The sequence below is a fragment of the Salarias fasciatus genome, chromosome 10 (genome assembly GCF_902148845.1).
Source record: "Salarias fasciatus chromosome 10, fSalaFa1.1, whole genome shotgun sequence".
NCBI lineage: Eukaryota > Metazoa > Chordata > Actinopteri > Blenniiformes > Blenniidae > Salarias > Salarias fasciatus.
Genome location: NC_043754.1, coordinates 27,993,381 through 28,009,885, shown reverse-complemented (window position 1 = coordinate 28,009,885; position 16,505 = coordinate 27,993,381). Strand labels below are relative to the sequence as shown.

The window sequence follows — 16,505 nt, the reverse complement described above, 5'->3', positions numbered from 1 at the left end:
GGTTCACAGAACATTATTTAGTTTAGTAACAGTTTTCAATGTGAAATAAATGGAAATTAAAATCCAGAACCGCAAATAGGCACCACTGTGAAACCAACTTCAACTCGCAAAAAAAAAAAAAAAGAAAAAAAAAACTCGCCAGCCTCTAAAGATAAAAGGTAAAAAAAAAAATCCTTATTGCTGTAATATTGTTAGATCACAGTCAGTTTAGTAACCCTACTCTGGGTCGTCTTCCCTCTCATTCTTGGGCTGCGCTTCATGTTTTCATGGAGAGAGAGAGAGCATCTCATGCTGGATGAAGGCTGAGCTGTGGGGCGATCGGGGGAGAGAGAGAATAACCTACGACTTGTCGACGTTTCTGTTAATTGTGTAGAGGTGTTGGTATAAATTAGACGTGTTTCCTCTGGATCTGGCTGCTGCACGGCGACACAGTTTGGCTCGCTTTTGCTCCACGTCGTTTTTTTCAAACCCAGAGTCCAAACAGCTGAACTACAGGTCTTCTTGATACCAGCGGCTCTGCCCCCTCTCCTGCTGTCATCTCAGCCATTTTCACACCGTGATCGAGTCACACTGAAAACTTTTTGCTCCTCACGACACCGCAGAGCACACATGCAGTTTTTTGTTAGCAACCTGACGCTAGTTAGCTGCAGCGGTGCAGTGCAGACATACTTGCTTTCTATTGTCATTTCTGATTGGCCGGTGGGCTGGAATGCCAGACTCGAACGTTTTGATTGGCGGATAGGTCTGTCACTCAAATGCCTCTAAAAACTTCAGCCCTGTGCGGTTCGGTTACCGCAGTAGTTAAAACCTCAATTTCGATGAGATGTTGGTTAATCGTGCAGCACTAGCTTCTACTTCTTCGGTCACAGCGGCGTTTTAAAGGAAGGCTGCTTCTGCACCGACATCGAAACATGCCAAAGACCTCACAGCAGCTATCTCATATTTTATTTTGATGTTCTTTCTAAAATAAAACGTTGTTCATTGATTCAGGTGTACCTATGAGTACTTTTTAAACATTTTGAACATATTTCACAGTACCATGATAATATCAATAACTGATCATTTTGATCACAATTAACGTGTTGTCAAATTTTCATATTGTTACATGTCTACAACAAAATAATCAATCACTAAAATAAAAGTGAGAATGTAAACTGTAATTAGAATACCAATACAGAACATGTTGAGTATTTCTTTTATTTTTGCAGGGCCAGTAATTGAGACTTGATTGTGGAGCATTATTCTGTTGGCTGATGGAACTGTCTCTGCAGGCCAACCCTGTGCTGATGTTGGACAAGCTGAAGGTTATGAAAGCCAAACACTCATCGCTGTGCTCTAAGGTGAAAGAGATTTCGGCTGCCCAAAAAGAGTCCATGAACTTCATCACCATCAACTTCAATCACGCCACAGAGGTGGTCCAAAACCTACAAAAGACAGCGGATGTTCAGGTACCTCTTCAAGCATACACACTCCAAAATGCTTTAGTACTTTCCTTGAAGACTTTAGTTCAGTGCATTGAGTGTTGAGTGAGTTGAGGTTGTTAAGCAACCTCAACTCACCAACTGTGAAATGATCACTTTTTGATTTGATTAACACATTTCACAGATATATTCAAATAATCTACTTCTACTACATCTTTCTGTAATGCTTTGCAGAGGGGCCTGTTGTGGCTGCCATGCAAGCTGGACTCTCTCAATTGGATGGTTCAGTATTCCCATGTGGCCACATGACAAAGTGCCCTTAAGCAACACACTGAATGAAGATATCTCACTGTAATGTACTTTTTAACCGTAATCTTTTAACAACTTTCACCATGAAGTTAACTGAAAAGCTTATTCATCTTATGAAATGATGGATGCCTTTGACTCAAAGGCGTAACATATGCATTCATTCAAACCGTTTTCTGAGGTAGCATGGCACACATATGCTTGCATATGTTAGGTATGTGTCTTGAATGACACCATACAGTGGCAGGCTCTCACGGCACTTCCCCCTTTTTTATTTCTGTTCTTTTAAAATCCTGTGTTTTGTACTCTGTTGTTCTGTTATTCGACAACGCACTGCGAAGGCCAAGGTTCACTCTGGTCCTTCTGCTACTTTTTTCACTCTTTTCCACCGGGGCTGGCAATGCCATGAGGAGCCACATTGTTTGCAGTGGGGATCATCAGCTGCTTGCACTCTGAAACACAAGAACATGCCCCAGGGCAGACCTGCAAGCTACGAAGGAGGAGATGGAGCGCCGTGCCAGGAAGGAGTGATATTGGCCTGTCCTCCTGTCCTGGGAACGTCCCCAGTAAAATGCATGAGTCAACGGCACCGGGGAGCAGAATCATGGTGTTTACAGAGACCTGGCTAACGCCGCTGGCTCCGGACGTGGTCATTACAACAGACAGATTTCACATGCACGGACAGTGGAGCAGAAAAGAAGAGATGGAATGACACTTCGTTAAAAATGAAATGCAGGTGGCACTTTGCTTAGTGCATTATATGAACCCTGCACACTTTGGTAAATGGTAAACTTGTATAGCGCTTTTCACACTGCAATATCACATCAACCCTTTCACACCATACTGGGTGGTGGTAAGCTACGACTGTAGCCACAGCTGCCCTGGGGCAGGCTGACGGAAGCAAGGCTGCCAGTCTGCACCATCGGCCCCTCCCACCACCAACCATTCACTCTCGCAACATTCATACTAGGCAAGGTGGGTGAAGTGTCTTGCCCAAGGACACAACGCCAGTTTTACGCCTGCGGGAGCAGGGATCGAACCGCCAACCTTCCGGTTATAAGACGACCTGCTCTACCAACTGAGCTGCTGTTTAATGGATTTAAGTTATTAATTAGTTATTAATTTAATGGATTCTAAGTTAGCCCAGGACCCACCTCTACAAAGTTTCATTGCAATTCGTCCATTACTTTTTCCGTAATGTTGCCAACAAACCAACAAACTGACATGATTCCATAACCTCCTAGCAGAGGTAATAATCCACCATCAATAAGTTAAAAAAAAAAAAAAAAAAAAAAAATGCTCTGAAATGCAGGTGACACTTTTTTATGAACTGCATTATGAACATTGCACATATTCCACATAATAGAACATATAAATAAATAAATCACTATCAAAAACACTACTAGGCCGGGTAGGGCTACATCAGTGGTTCTCAAACTTTTTCTGTCATTCCCCCTTTGGAGGAAGAAAAAATTTCATTCCCCCCACCCCAACAAAATTGTGACAAAATAGGCCACGTTTAACTTTATTGACATATCAAAATCCTGAATATTCCTTTTACTGTGCATTTTCACAACTAGAAAACAGTAATAAAATGTGTATTCACTTTGCAAGAACAATATCAATGAGTTTATAGACAGACGAGCAACACCGTAACTAATCGTCATTTAATTTATTTTATTTTGAAAATTGACCGGATTCTCTTGCCTTTTCTGTTTCTGACTTCCTGTCTGGTCCGATCTGCTTGATCCAGCTTGACATATGGCGCTCTCGGCGCTTGCGTGAAAAATAGAACGCAGCGGAGCGAGAGGGCGCGCTGCAGGGCGCGAGCCGCGGCGCGCCCCTGCGCGTTGTGTGCGGGCAGTCAGATAGGTTAACATGGGAGGCCATCAGAAACTCTGTGCGCCGCGCTTCCGCGTCCAGTGCGTCCCCCCCGTCCTTTCCCCCCGTGACTCGCGCCACCCCTGGGATGCGTACACGCCCCCCCAGCGGGGCACGCCACACACTTTGAGGAACACTGAGCTACATTAACAATTCAACAATTCGCTGCATAAGTGAAAGGAGGAATTTTTGTTCAGTGCAATCAACATAACATGTTCTAGTGTCAGGCGAGACCTCAGTCTGGTAACTATAAGTCCAGCAGCTGAAAAGACTCTCTCCGCTGGCACAGATGTTGCAGGCACGCGCAGGTAGCGACGTGCAAGTTGAGACAGCTTTGGGAAGGATCACAGGCCTCCAGCCAGTACCGCTCCAGCTCGTCGTGATCTTCTGTATGTTCTCCATAGCCATCCCAAAAAAGTCCAGATAGGAACTTGTCTTCCATTTTGGTTTAGGTTGAGTGGATTCAGCCCAGGAAGTGGAAAATGTGTTGCTGTCTTCGTGTGGCCCGTCACGGTCTTCATCAGCAGAAGCAGCAGCCTCCTCATCTTCCTCCTGAACATGGGCTGGGAGCTGGAAGCTATGATCCTGATCAGCAAACTTTTCTCTTACTGTTTGTCACATCTCTATTGGGAGGAAGCTGAGGTGCTTATGGCGGGGATCAAGGGCAGAGGCAAGCAGCGCCACACAACCAGCTCTCTTGGTTCTTTGGACTCGTTCTTCTCTCCAGCGATAATGCCATTGTTTTCTTGAAGTCCACCACCACTTGCTGGGGTCCCCTACTGAGTTGAGATGCTTATAATTAAATGGATAGAAATTATTAAAACTTAATAGGGAGCATAGACTCGATTGTGTGCCATTTTTCGTCAGTCAGCTCCAGCATCCTGGTGTCTGTCAGTTTCGTGGTTCGATCTGAAAGGACAGCATTGATGGCGCATCGCTCCGCTAGAGTGGTCTACATGTCGAAGTATCCTTGGGCAAGACACTAAACCCTAAATTGCCCCCAGTGCATGGACTGAGCACCTTGTATGGTGGCCGCCACCACTGGTGTGTGAATGTGTGTGTGAATGAGATAACACAGTGTAAAGCGCATTGGGACTCCTGCAGGGGTGAAAGGCGCTATGTAATACCCCTTTCCCACTGCAACTAGCGGGTCGTCCCGTGTCTGCGACCCGCTGTCGCCTTTTTAGACGCCTTTCCCACCGCCTGCTGACCCGCGTCTCACCTCCTGCTGGCGAGCCGCATCGCTGCGTTTTCCCGCACTGATGGTGTCCCACGTTGATGACATCATCAGCGCGACGGAGCAAAACGAAAGTAAACAATGCAGCGGAAAACAGTCCCTGTTACCTGTAGACAAATCTCCTCCTCCCCACGGATCAGAGGAAGCTCTCTGGTCTCGCTATCTTGCCATTTCTGGGTCGTCTGGACGAAGGAAATCTCACGCTGTGTCCAGAAACAACAACTAGCGCGCTAACTTAGCCGCGCTGCGTCGACGTCATCATGTAAGTTCCTCCCACTAAAAGCCGGTAGAAAGCTGACTCGGGAATTTACCGGGTCGATTGCAGGGTGAACGACCCGGGTCGAAATCCCGGGTCAAACCTTTTCCCACTGCCACGACTTAGCGGGTTTAAACGGGTTTTTTGGCCAGTGGGAAAGGGGTATAAGTGTAGTCCATTTACCGACAGGCGACCTTGTCATCTGCTACGTCAAAATACTGCCAAACGGTGCTGATTTTCTTGCGCGGTAGCATCGCCATCTTTCTTACTTTACTTTTCCAAACTTCCTTCCCCAGACTTTGTGGCCCTTCCCCCTGCTCTGCTGTGTGTGGGGGGAGGGGAGGAGGAGCAATTCTCCCCCTGGCTGCTCAGCCTGTTTACAAAGAAGTCGGAGAGCAAGTGGAGAACAAGATGCATGATGCTTACTTAAAGCGACACTAAGGAACTTTCAGTTTTCGTTGATTTTGGCGGCGGCAGTGGACAAAAGCGGTAGTGTTTTGCCTGAAGGAATACTACAGTTCCCATGAGGACTAGCGCGTGGCGTGCTGTCGGACTGAACTTGCCTACATTTGTTTCCAGAGGCTGTGTGAAGGACGGATAGCGACGAGGTAATGAATCTAATGGTGGCTAAACAATGTTCTATCATGATGTGATGCATGCCGTAAAGCAGTCCTCACATTTGGAGTTTACTAGTGAGCAGGGTTCCTACCACCCTCCTCACAGCTGCTCAGTCCAAGTGAAAGCAATACCTGTCACGGTATACCTCTGTCACGGCCCTCAGGCCATGACAGAGGGATCATTCAACTAGCTGTCAGTCAATGTATCATCACAAAAGATATTAAAATGTTTTATTAAGGTTGAAGGACGGCGTGTGACGTCACTCCCCTCTGTCCTGTTGGTCTCACCTGCCGGAGGAGCGAGGCTGTGGAGCGTTTACCAGGGAGGATCGGCGCCACTGTGGAATATATAACTTGGTGTTTTGGGATCTACTGGATTAAACCGTCATCTTTTCCACGGAGCTACCGGGCTGGAGAGGAGGAGCTGTGGAGACCAGCGGACTGAGGTCTTGCCGGGGCGTGAGTAATTACCAGCCGCGGGCCACTCAGTCGGTCCCCACGAAAAGAGGTGCGGCCTCGAACTTTGGGAAACTTTGGGCAATAAAAGACGGGACTTTGTGGAGACTTTGAGTTTGTTATGGACTTCCCGTGTTGTGCGGCGTTTTGTGTTTGATATATAACGAGGAGCGCCCGAGCGGCAGGTTGCTTGTTTTCTGTTGGGAGGGGGTTTTGTTAGAATAAATGCTGCTTTATGTTGCAGATCTTAAGTTTCTCTTCTGCTTGTTAGTCACCTCTGCTGGTTGGTGTTTTCCGCCCGTGACCTCTTTAAGCGTAGTGGCAAGATCGCCTTGGAAATAATAGGTGAATTGTTACAGAGTGGTGGCCCGTACGGGGATCGCGTGGATTAATTACATCTATCAGCGCATCTACGGGGCTTATACAGGGCTTAGATGGTATTCGCGGCATATTTAGACACACATTTTGTGTGCCAGATTCCAGTATGCAGCTCTGTGCACAGCGTTTTTGTTAATGGGTGTTTTTTTTTTCTCCTTTTGCGCACGCTTTACACGCGTCTATGCACAGCTCTCACGCGGGCGCGTGCATCACACATGCACATTTGCGTGCGAGAGTAGGTGCAGTTCACTCTGGTCTTTTCACAAATAGACATAATTCATGTGCTGATGCCTGGTCGCACTTTCCAGGGGTGTTCCTAAAGCATGGAGGGCCACACTACAGAGGGGCTGCAGCAGGCAGTGGACCGCCTGGAGACCCGGCTCAGAGAGGCGGTGGACCGCCTGGAGACCCGGCTCAGAGAGGCGGTGGACCGCCTGGAGACCCGGCTCAGAGAGGCGGTGGACAGCACCCTCAGCAGAGAAGAGGGTCTGAGTGCAGCTATGGCCCGCCTGCGGGAGGAGCTCAAGGAATATGTGGATGCGGAGCTGCAGAGGATGGAACAGGTGGTTGCAGCATGTTTGAGGCGGAGAGATGAGCAATGGCAGGAAGAGCTGAAACAGCATGAAGCCAGAAGCCCTCTCATTAGGGAGTCCACTGTTCCTTCTGCTGTTCCCACGACCTCCGGACACCGGTCTCCTACTGATGCTGCAGTCACCATTCCACCAGTGACTTCCTCCGCCCCACCCATCTGCTGTAAGGAGATTCCCCAGGCTGGAGAGTCAAGGAGCTCTGCAGATAATGTGAACTTTTGCGTGGCTGACACTGGTCCTGGGGTTCCCCAGGCTGTGGCTCCTACTGTTCCTGAAACATACTGGGGGGACCTGCCGAGCTCCTTCCAGGAGGTTGTGGACGCGCAGGCAACTGACCCGACCTGCCAAAAACTCGGGCTCTCCACACCCCAGGTCAATCTGGGACGTGTTCATTACAAGCTCCAGCAAGGGGTGTGGTTCCGGGGGGTTCCGACTAAACATGGGGGAGTCACCTGCCAGCTGGTTGTGCCTGCCACGTTGGTGCCACAGTTCTTGGCCTACTACCACCACAGACCTTTTGGTGGGCATCTGGGCCAGATGAAGACCCTGCTGAAGGTTCTCCAGGTGGCCTGGTGGCCGACGGTCCGCAAAGACGTCTGGGGGCACGTCCGCACCTGCACTACCTGTCAGCAGGACAAGGCCCTCACTGAGAAGCCTGCAGGTCTCTTCCAGTCACCCGACGTCAAAACTCCCGGGGAGGTGATTGGAGTGGACTTCTTGGGCCCGTTTCCCCCCAGCAGGGACTGGAACTCCATCCCGATGGTGGTGGTGGACCATTACAGCCGGTGGGTGGAGTTATTCGCCATAAGGGATGCCAAGACTCCGAAGGTCTGTAAGATTCTCAAGGATGAGATCTTCACCTGCTGGGGAGTCCCTAAGTACCTTGTGTCGGATCGTGGTCCCCAGTTATCGAGTCACCATATGGCACGGCTGTGTGAGTCCTGGGGGGGTGTCCCAGAAACTCGCAACAGCCTACCACCCCCAGACCAACATGACGGGGGGGGGTCGACCACACCCTGAAGACCGTGATGGCCTCCTTCGTCAGGGACCACCACCAGGACTGGGACAAAAGGCTGCCGGAGCTCCGGTTGGCCCTCAACACGGCGGTGCATGAGTCCACCGGTGCAACTCCAGCCATGCTGGCTCTGGGCAGGGAGCTGAAGGGGCCTCTGGAGAGACTTGTGGGGAGGGCACCAGCACCACACACAACCACACACCGGACCCTGCACACACACACACAGCTCAGGAGGAGGTCAGGAGACACGTGGGCGTGGCTAAAGCTAGGCAAGCCAGATGCTATAGTGCACGACGCAGGGATGTACACGTGGAGCATTTGCCAGGGTGGATCAGCGCCAGAGTGGAATATAACTTGGTGTTTATTTGGGATCTACTGGATCAAACTGTTTTTCCACCACGGAGCTACCGGACTGGTGAGAAGGAGCTTTGGAGACCAGCGGACTGAGGATTGTACCGGCGTGAGTAACTAACGGCCGCCGGCCACTCAGTCGGTCCCCGTGCAGGGACGTGCGCCTTGGACTTTGGGGAACATTGGGTAATAAAAGATAGGACTTGGTGAGCCCTCCGTGTTCATTTCTGGACTTCCCGTGTTGTGCGGCGTTTTCTGTTTAATTTATGAGGAGGAGCGCCCGAGCACTGGGTTGCTTGTTTTCTGTTGGGAGGGGTTTTCTAGAATAAATGGTTTATGTTACAAGGATGAGATGTGTTACAGATCTTAAGTTTCTCTTCTGCTTGTTAATCACCCCTGCTGGTTGGTGTTTTCCGCCCGTGACCTCTTTAAGCGTAGTGGCAAGATCGCCTTGGAAATAATAGGTGAATTGTTACAGGGAGTCCCTGCTGTTCTGCTCCGCTGGAAAAGGGGTTCACCGGTGAAGGAGGGGAGTTGGTCCCGAAACTAAAAAGTCCCGACCAGCGGGTCAGTTCGGTACCGGGTTTAGTCCGTGGGAGAGACGCGCTGCGCACGTCCTACCTAGACAGAAACTTAAGTTGAACTAAAGATGACGTCTGGTGACGTCTGTTTGACTGGCGGGCGGAGCTCCCGCCCCCGGAGTCTGCTTGGCCAATCAGACGGTGATCTGGGTCCTCCCTCCTCTGCTCTGGGGAGGAGCCTCACGAGCGCCCTCGTGAGGTGGGACGGTGGTATTGCACCCTTATCTGGTTTTCTTGCGCTGTGAGGAGAGATGAGCGGCCATTACAGGAGGGTTTCTTTGTTCTGAGCACATGGTGGAGGAGATGGGCATCCATTTTGAGGCTCTGTGGCCCATCATGGTGCTGGCCTCCTGCTGGGGGAAGAAGTTTCTCTCCTTTGTTCTAGAGAACTTCAAAATCTGCTGCGTCTCCACCACAGCAGGGGTCATGTCTCCTCTGTGAAGGGGGACAGTATTCGCAGACAACATGACTCTGGGTCATGTCTTGAAGGGCCTGTGGCCTGCTGAAAAGGCCTGGGTCCTTCACATTAATATTTCCATTAATGTGTCCCCAACAGACCGTAGTTTGTGAGTCTGACATGGTGGTCTGCAGCACAGGGACTCCATTTCTCTTCATCCTCGACAGTGCGGAAGTTTTCTGCAATTATTAGTCTCTTTTCAGATGGTGATGATCATGAGTACAAAGAACTGAACCAGGACCACCACAGTGCACTAGTGGTGCCAGCAGAACTACCTCAAATCAACTCAAGAAAGACCAAAGAGTTTGTGGTGGATTTCCACAAGCGCAGTCCCCTGGCGCACTTGATGGTCATTGAGAGAGCGGAGTCGTACAGGAGGCAGGATGTTTGTTTAAGGAGGCGCTGGCCCCTCTCGCCCCAGCGTAGAGCCGACCCCGGTTCACTTGCAAGTGAACCAAGACCCACGTTTTCAAGTGGAAGGGAGTTCACTTCTTTGTTTCATTTGGGCTTGCCCAGACTCTACTGAAACAAACTCTGGTCTGGACCAAACAGTGCTGCTGTCATCCCTGAGATGCCACTAGAAACATTATGGCGTTCAACAGGAATGGTGTTAGGATTTACTGTCTCCTTGTCTCCCTGTCTTGCTTCAGATTGAACCACTGACCAAATCAGAACAGGAGTCTGCAGCAATACTGAATTCAGCTTCCGGTCAAATGAAAGCAGAGGTAAGACATCCAACTGTCTCACTCCTCCAACCATATATATATATATATATATATATATATATATATATATATATATATATATATATATGTATATGTGTGTGTGTGTGTGTGTATATATATATATATATCTTATTTATAGTTATCCCAATGAAAGTGGAGAGAGCAGGTTGAGGGTGAATGTTTAATGTAAGACAAAAGCAACACATATTAACCACATAGATGTTAAATATGTTGGTTTGAACAGTCAAAGATATATCATATTGCTTTTAGGTTTACAAATGGCACATTGTGTTTGAAATGAGGATTATGACCACTTGGAAAATGTTCCCCTTTTTAAATGGTCCCTGGATCCAGAAAGTTTGAGAACCCCGTTTTATATAGATAAAATGTACAATCCAGGTTTTTAGAGCAGAATAGAAGGCTTTATTAATCCCACAGTGGAGAAATTTACAGGTGCAAGAGGATCATGGAACGAACAGGAGGGTGCAATAAAGAACAAGTAGTGCATATCGTAATAAGGACTGATAATAGGAAGCTAAAAACAATCAAGATCTGTATATACAACATGAATCATATTAAAATATAACAGGAACTATATAATTTTAAGACATCATTCTCGCGTTATTTTCAGAAGCCAGGCAGAAAAGTTGTTCCTGCGTTTGTCTGGCAGAAGGCCAAATGTTTTAAATGTGTTTCCTTCTTGTCCTCTGGCATCGTAAACGTTTGAGTTTGTTTGTTTTTTTTAAAGGGGGCTTCAGTGGGGCTTCGCTTGGGTCTTTTTTAAGGGGGCTGAAGTGTCTGAATGATATCATGAGCACTTAAAGCTCGTGCCCGGAGTTTTGAAAGAGAGAGGTTTTTTAATCCAACGTCTGGAGGCTCCGCCCTCCCTCTGCTTTCATGAGCGACCAAGCCACGCCCCTTTGATTGTGCACTCGCATTATCTGTGGGGTGAAAATGAGAGCCTCCGAGTCCTACAGCATCCTCCATGTTCAGCTGTTTACGGTGGATGTTCAGCAGACAGTGGATATATCTGCTGCAGAGCTAACTCTCCTCTGCTGGGCGAGCGGCCGTGCTCTCTGGCTGCTCCACACTTTGATTGACAGCAGGACAAGGCGGAAGCTCGAAATCTATTGGCTGACGCTGACCGGCGCTTTTTCGGATAACATGGGGGTCTATGAGATGAAGGCGGGGCTCATAAATAAATTTTTATATTGCTTTATGCTAATATTATAGTAAAGTATTGAACCAGACTGACACATTTAAGCTCTGTTAAAAAATGATACATCCATCCATCCATCCATCCATTTTCTACTGCTTATCCGGGGCCGGGTCGCGGGGGCAGCAGTCTCAGCAGGGATGCCCAGACTTCCCTGTCCCCAGACACTTCCTCCAGCTCCTCTGGGAGGGATCCCAAGGCGTTCCCAGGCCAGCCGAGAGACATAGTCTCTCCAGCGTGTCCTGGGTCTTCCCCGGGGTCTCCTCCCAGTGGGACATGCCCGGAACACCTCCCTAGGGAGGCGTCCAGGAGGCATCCTAAACAGATGTCCGAGCCACCTCAGCTGGTTCCTCTCGATGTGGAGGAGTAGCGGCTCTACTCCGAGCTCCTCCCTGGTGACTGAGCTCCTCACCCTATCTCTAAGGGAGCGCCCAGCCACCCTACGGAGGAAGCTCATTTCGGCCGCTTGTATCCGGGATCTTGTCCTTTCGGTCATGACCCAAAGCTCATGACCATAGGTGAGGGTGGGAACGTAGATTGACCGGTAAATCGAGAGCTTCGCCTTTCGGCTCAGCTCCTTCTTCACCACGACGGACCGATACAACGACTGCATCACTGCAGCCGCTGCACCGATCCGCCTGTCAATCTCACGCTCCATCCGTCCCTCACTCGTGAACAAGACCCCAAGATACTTGAACTCCTCCACTTGGGCTAGGGTCTCTCCACCAACCTGGAGGGGACAAGCCACCTTCCTCCGGTCGAGGACCATGGCCTCGGATTTGGAGGTGCTGATCCTCATCCCTGCCGCTTCACACTCGGCTGCGAACCGCCCCAGTGCATGCTGTAGGTCCGGGTTCGATGAAGCCAACAGGACAACATCATCTGCAAAAAGCAGAGATGAAATCCTGTGGTTCCCGAACCGGACCCCCTCCGGCCCCTGGCTGCACCTAGAAATTCTGTCCATGAAGATTATGAACAGAACCGGTGACAAAGGGCAGCCCTGCCGGAGTCCAACATGCACCGGGAACAGGTCCGACTTACTGCCGGCAATGCAGACCAGACTCCTACTCCGGTCATACAAAGACCGGACGGCCCTTAACAAGGGGCCCCGGACTCCGTATTCCCGGAGCACCCCCCACAAGACACCACGAGGGACACGGTCGAATGCCTTCTCCAAATCCACAAAACACATGTGGACTGGTTGGGCAAACTCCCACGAACCCTCGAGCACCCTATGGAGGGTATAGAGCTGGTCCACTGTTCCACGACCAGGACGAAAACCGCATTATTCCTCCTGGATCCGAGGTTCGACTATCGGTCAGATCCTCCTCTCCAGTACCCTGGAATAGACTTTCCCGGGGAGGCTGAGGAGTGTGATCCCCCTATAGTTGGAGCACACCCTCCGGTCCCCCTTTTTAAACAGGGGGACCACCACCCCGGTCTGCCAATCCAGAGGCACCGTCCCCGACAGCCACGCGATGTTGCAGAGACGTGTCAACCAAGACAGTCCCTGCACATCCAGAGACTTAAGGTACTCAGGCCGAATCTCGTCCGCCCCCGGTGCCTTGCCACCGAGGAGCTTGCCAACCACCTCAGTGACTTCAGCTTGGGTGATGGACGAGTCCACCTCTGAGACCTCAGCCTCTGCTTCCTCCACGGAAGACGTGGTGACGGGATTGAGGAGGTCCTCAAAGTATTCCTTCCACCGTCCAACAATATCCCCAGTTGAGGTCAGCAGCTCCACCTCCACTGTAAACAGTGTTGGCGGAGACCTGCTTTCCCTTCCTGAGGCGCCGGACGGTTTGCCAGAATTTCTTCGAGGCCGACCGATAGTCCTCCTCCATGGCCTCCCCGAACTCCTCCCAGACCCGAGTTTTTGCCTCCACAACTGCTCGGGCTGCAGTTCGCTTGGCCTGCCGGTACCCGTCAGCTGCTTCGGGAGTCCCATGAGCCAGCAAGGCTCGATAGGACTCCTTCTTCAGCTTGACGGCAGCCCTTACTTCCGGTGTCCACCACCGGGTTCGGGGGTTGCCGCCACAACAGGCACCGGAGACCTTACGACCACAGCTCCGAGCAGCTGCTTCGACAATGGAGGTGGAGAACATGGTCCACTCGGACTCAATGTCCCCAGCCTCCCTCGGGACATGAGAGAAGCTCTCCCGGAGGTGGGAGTTGAAAGCCATGCTGACAGAGGGTTCCGCCAGACGTTCCCAGCTAGGCATGTGCCGATATGAAAATTTGATATCACGATATTGGTGGCCCAAAATATCACGATTCACGATATTATCACGATATTTGGCGCATTGCTTTTAATTCTATTGAAAATGCCCCAAAACATTGTGAAATCCATCAATATCTGTCAACAACACTGTGCATTTTAGCATGCCTGAGCACATTTTGATAAAGTAGAGGGAAAAAATGAAACTTTACTCTCACCTATTTTTTTTTCCAGATTCCATACTGAAAAACACCATGATAACAATGAAATAGCCATAAAGCTGCCACTGACTGCATTCAGCAGCTCCTGTACTACAACTGGACCAGGTTTTTATGAGATCAGCATAAAGCACACAGATTTTATAGTGTTTACTTTGGATAGAACCAGGAGAACCCTTCATTTGGCCATTTGGAGACCAACCTATGCCAAGCTATAATAAGTAGGTTTATAACTTATTTGAAAGGAATCTGACTTTAAAATACTTTTAATTTCCACTACAGGAATCTGTATGCAATTCAGCCTTTGGCTCTGATATTTAGCCACTATATCATACATTTCTGCAGTTTTTGTGCAGAAACTTATAATTTTGCACAGTGTTGTGCACAGTACAAAATACTTTTTTAATAAATGACTGAGCCATAGCATTTAGTTTCCAACTGAAATATATTTATAATAAAATAAATACAAAAATAGCCAATTATATGACAGGAAAAACAAAAAAAAAATCCCCTTTGCAACATGTAAACACATGAAGAAAAAAACAAAAACAATGTGCAATAAGCTGTAGAAACGCACAATGAAGATAAATGTGCACGTTTCAGAATAAAAAATTGCCAAATATCACAGAAACAATCACTGATTGTGTGTGTCGCGTGTGTCTCGCTCTGCTGTGCGCACTGCTGCGTCGTTTAGAACCAAGATGGCGGCGGCGCTCGTGCGGTTATGCTAAAAGATGTCTCCCACCTGGATGATGCCTCAGTCACGTGTATCATATCGTATGAACGCTCACCAGACGCGAACGAGTGTCAACAAACTTTATTTAAACTCCCAAGATTAACGACAAGCCCACAAAATGGCGACAATAACATTCAGGCGCATGACGCGCTGTCACTACTGCAGAGGATTACGAAGTTAATTTTGGTCAGAGGAGAGCGTGGATAGATGGAAAATGACCACAAAACGGTAAGGAAATAAAACATATTGTGTTTGGTGTGAATAGCTTTGAGATTTGGCGAAGAAGTGTGAGAGAAACGTGCAATCTGAGGCGCTGGCTGTGAAATGTAAAGATGGGTTTTGGGTTTGTTTTGCCGCTGACGGGAGGCGGTCGGCTCAGAGAAGATTCTGCCTGGTGTCATCTTAAACAGCAGGTTTTTCTAGTTTCACGCGAGGCCCAGTACGTTGGGATGGAGCACACGGATCTCTGGTTCTGTTGCGTTTTGTGTCGGGAGGTGTGCTGAGGGGGGCGGTACAGTGTCTGTCGGGCCGAACGCTTTAATGCCTCGTTTTATCATCCTGGCATAAAATTACTTACTTTAGGGGTTTTCTATGGATGTGGGACTTTTGTGGTGGTTTGCAGTACATTTTGCTGCAGAGGCTTTGACACCTTGGGTAAGATCAATAGCTGTTTCGGTAATGGGCTTGTCTCCAGATGAAACAGACGATATCTTGTAAATGACGTGATATGATAATCTCAGCTGTCCAATATCGTAAATCGCGATTATATCGTAAATTGGCACATCCCTATTCCCAGCAGACCCTCACAACACGTTTGGGTCTGCCAAGTCTGTCCGGTTTCCTCCTCCGCCAGCGAATCCAACTCACCACCAGGTGGTGATCGGTCGACAGCTCTGCCCCTCTCTTCACCCGAGTGTCCAAAACACGCGGCCGGAGGTCAGATGACACGACAACAAAGTCGATCATCGACCTCCGACCTAGGGTGTCCTGGTGCCAAGTGCACTTATGGACCCCCCTGTGCTCGAACATGGTGTTCGTTATGGACAAACTGTGACTAGCACAGAAGTCCAATAACAGAACACCACTCGGGTTCAGATCGGGGAGGCCGTGCGATCCAATCACCCCCTTCCAGGTCTCACTGTCGCTGCCCACGTGGGCGTTGAAGTCCCCCAGTAGAACAATGGTACATACACTGGAAACGAACGGAAACTCCGGACACCAGCGTTAAGGCCTAATTTATCCTCCAAATGCAAACAGCATACTTGCCGATGATTGTCTTCTTTCCCTTATTTTCAGAACTTGTATTTCTTTGTTTTCTTCTTTTTTTGACTTTTTTTTATGACATATGTGCTTTATTAAAAAAAACATTTCAGGTAATGCGGATGTCTTCCACAAAGAATTGGGAAACTTTTGGTAAGTGGTGTCTTTATCTGTAGACTGTCATGAGGAATATTTAGTTTTTAATGTTGTATTATTGTTTCTCCCTCAGACACCTGAACTGCCAGAGCTTCAATAAAAGGACATGACATGAAAAATGGAGGAAAATTTGGATTTCTCTATGTCAGGGTCAGAAATGAGAGCTGACCAAGTTCCATATAAGCACAATGAAATCAAAGTGTTCAAAACAATAAAGATATGTTTAATCTCCAATGTTGCTTTTTTAAAATTATTTGAAATGGCTGCCTTATACCACATTAATTAATTTAATTGCAAATATTTGCTTGATTGTCTTATAGTTAGCTCTCAATTAATCGCAAATTGATTAAACATTTTTTTATCTACTCTAAATGTACATTAAACAGGAAAATTTCGAGTTCTTAATCCACTCATCAGCATGGAAGTGGAC

The 16,505-nt window shown here is 48.6% G+C and overlaps 1 protein-coding gene across 2 annotated transcripts in view; it reads left to right on the top strand.

The window, feature by feature from the left end:
- Positions 1–16,290, top strand: part of ska2 (spindle and kinetochore associated complex subunit 2) — a 28,299-nt gene extending 12,009 nt beyond the window's left edge. Inside the window, exons 3-6 of one of the 2 annotated variants that reach the window (XM_030101206.1) lie at positions 1,272–1,448; positions 10,197–10,271; positions 16,033–16,072; positions 16,149–16,290. In XM_030101206.1, the coding sequence (XP_029957066.1) occupies positions 1,272–1,448; positions 10,197–10,271; positions 16,033–16,072; positions 16,149–16,156 (300 nt within the window). In that variant the 3' untranslated portion in view covers positions 16,157–16,290. The remainder of the gene's footprint in view (positions 1–1,271; positions 1,449–10,196; positions 10,272–16,032; positions 16,073–16,148) is intronic. The other variant, XM_030101207.1, reaches the window with a different exon arrangement.
- The last annotated feature ends 215 nt before the right edge of the window (positions 16,291–16,505 follow it).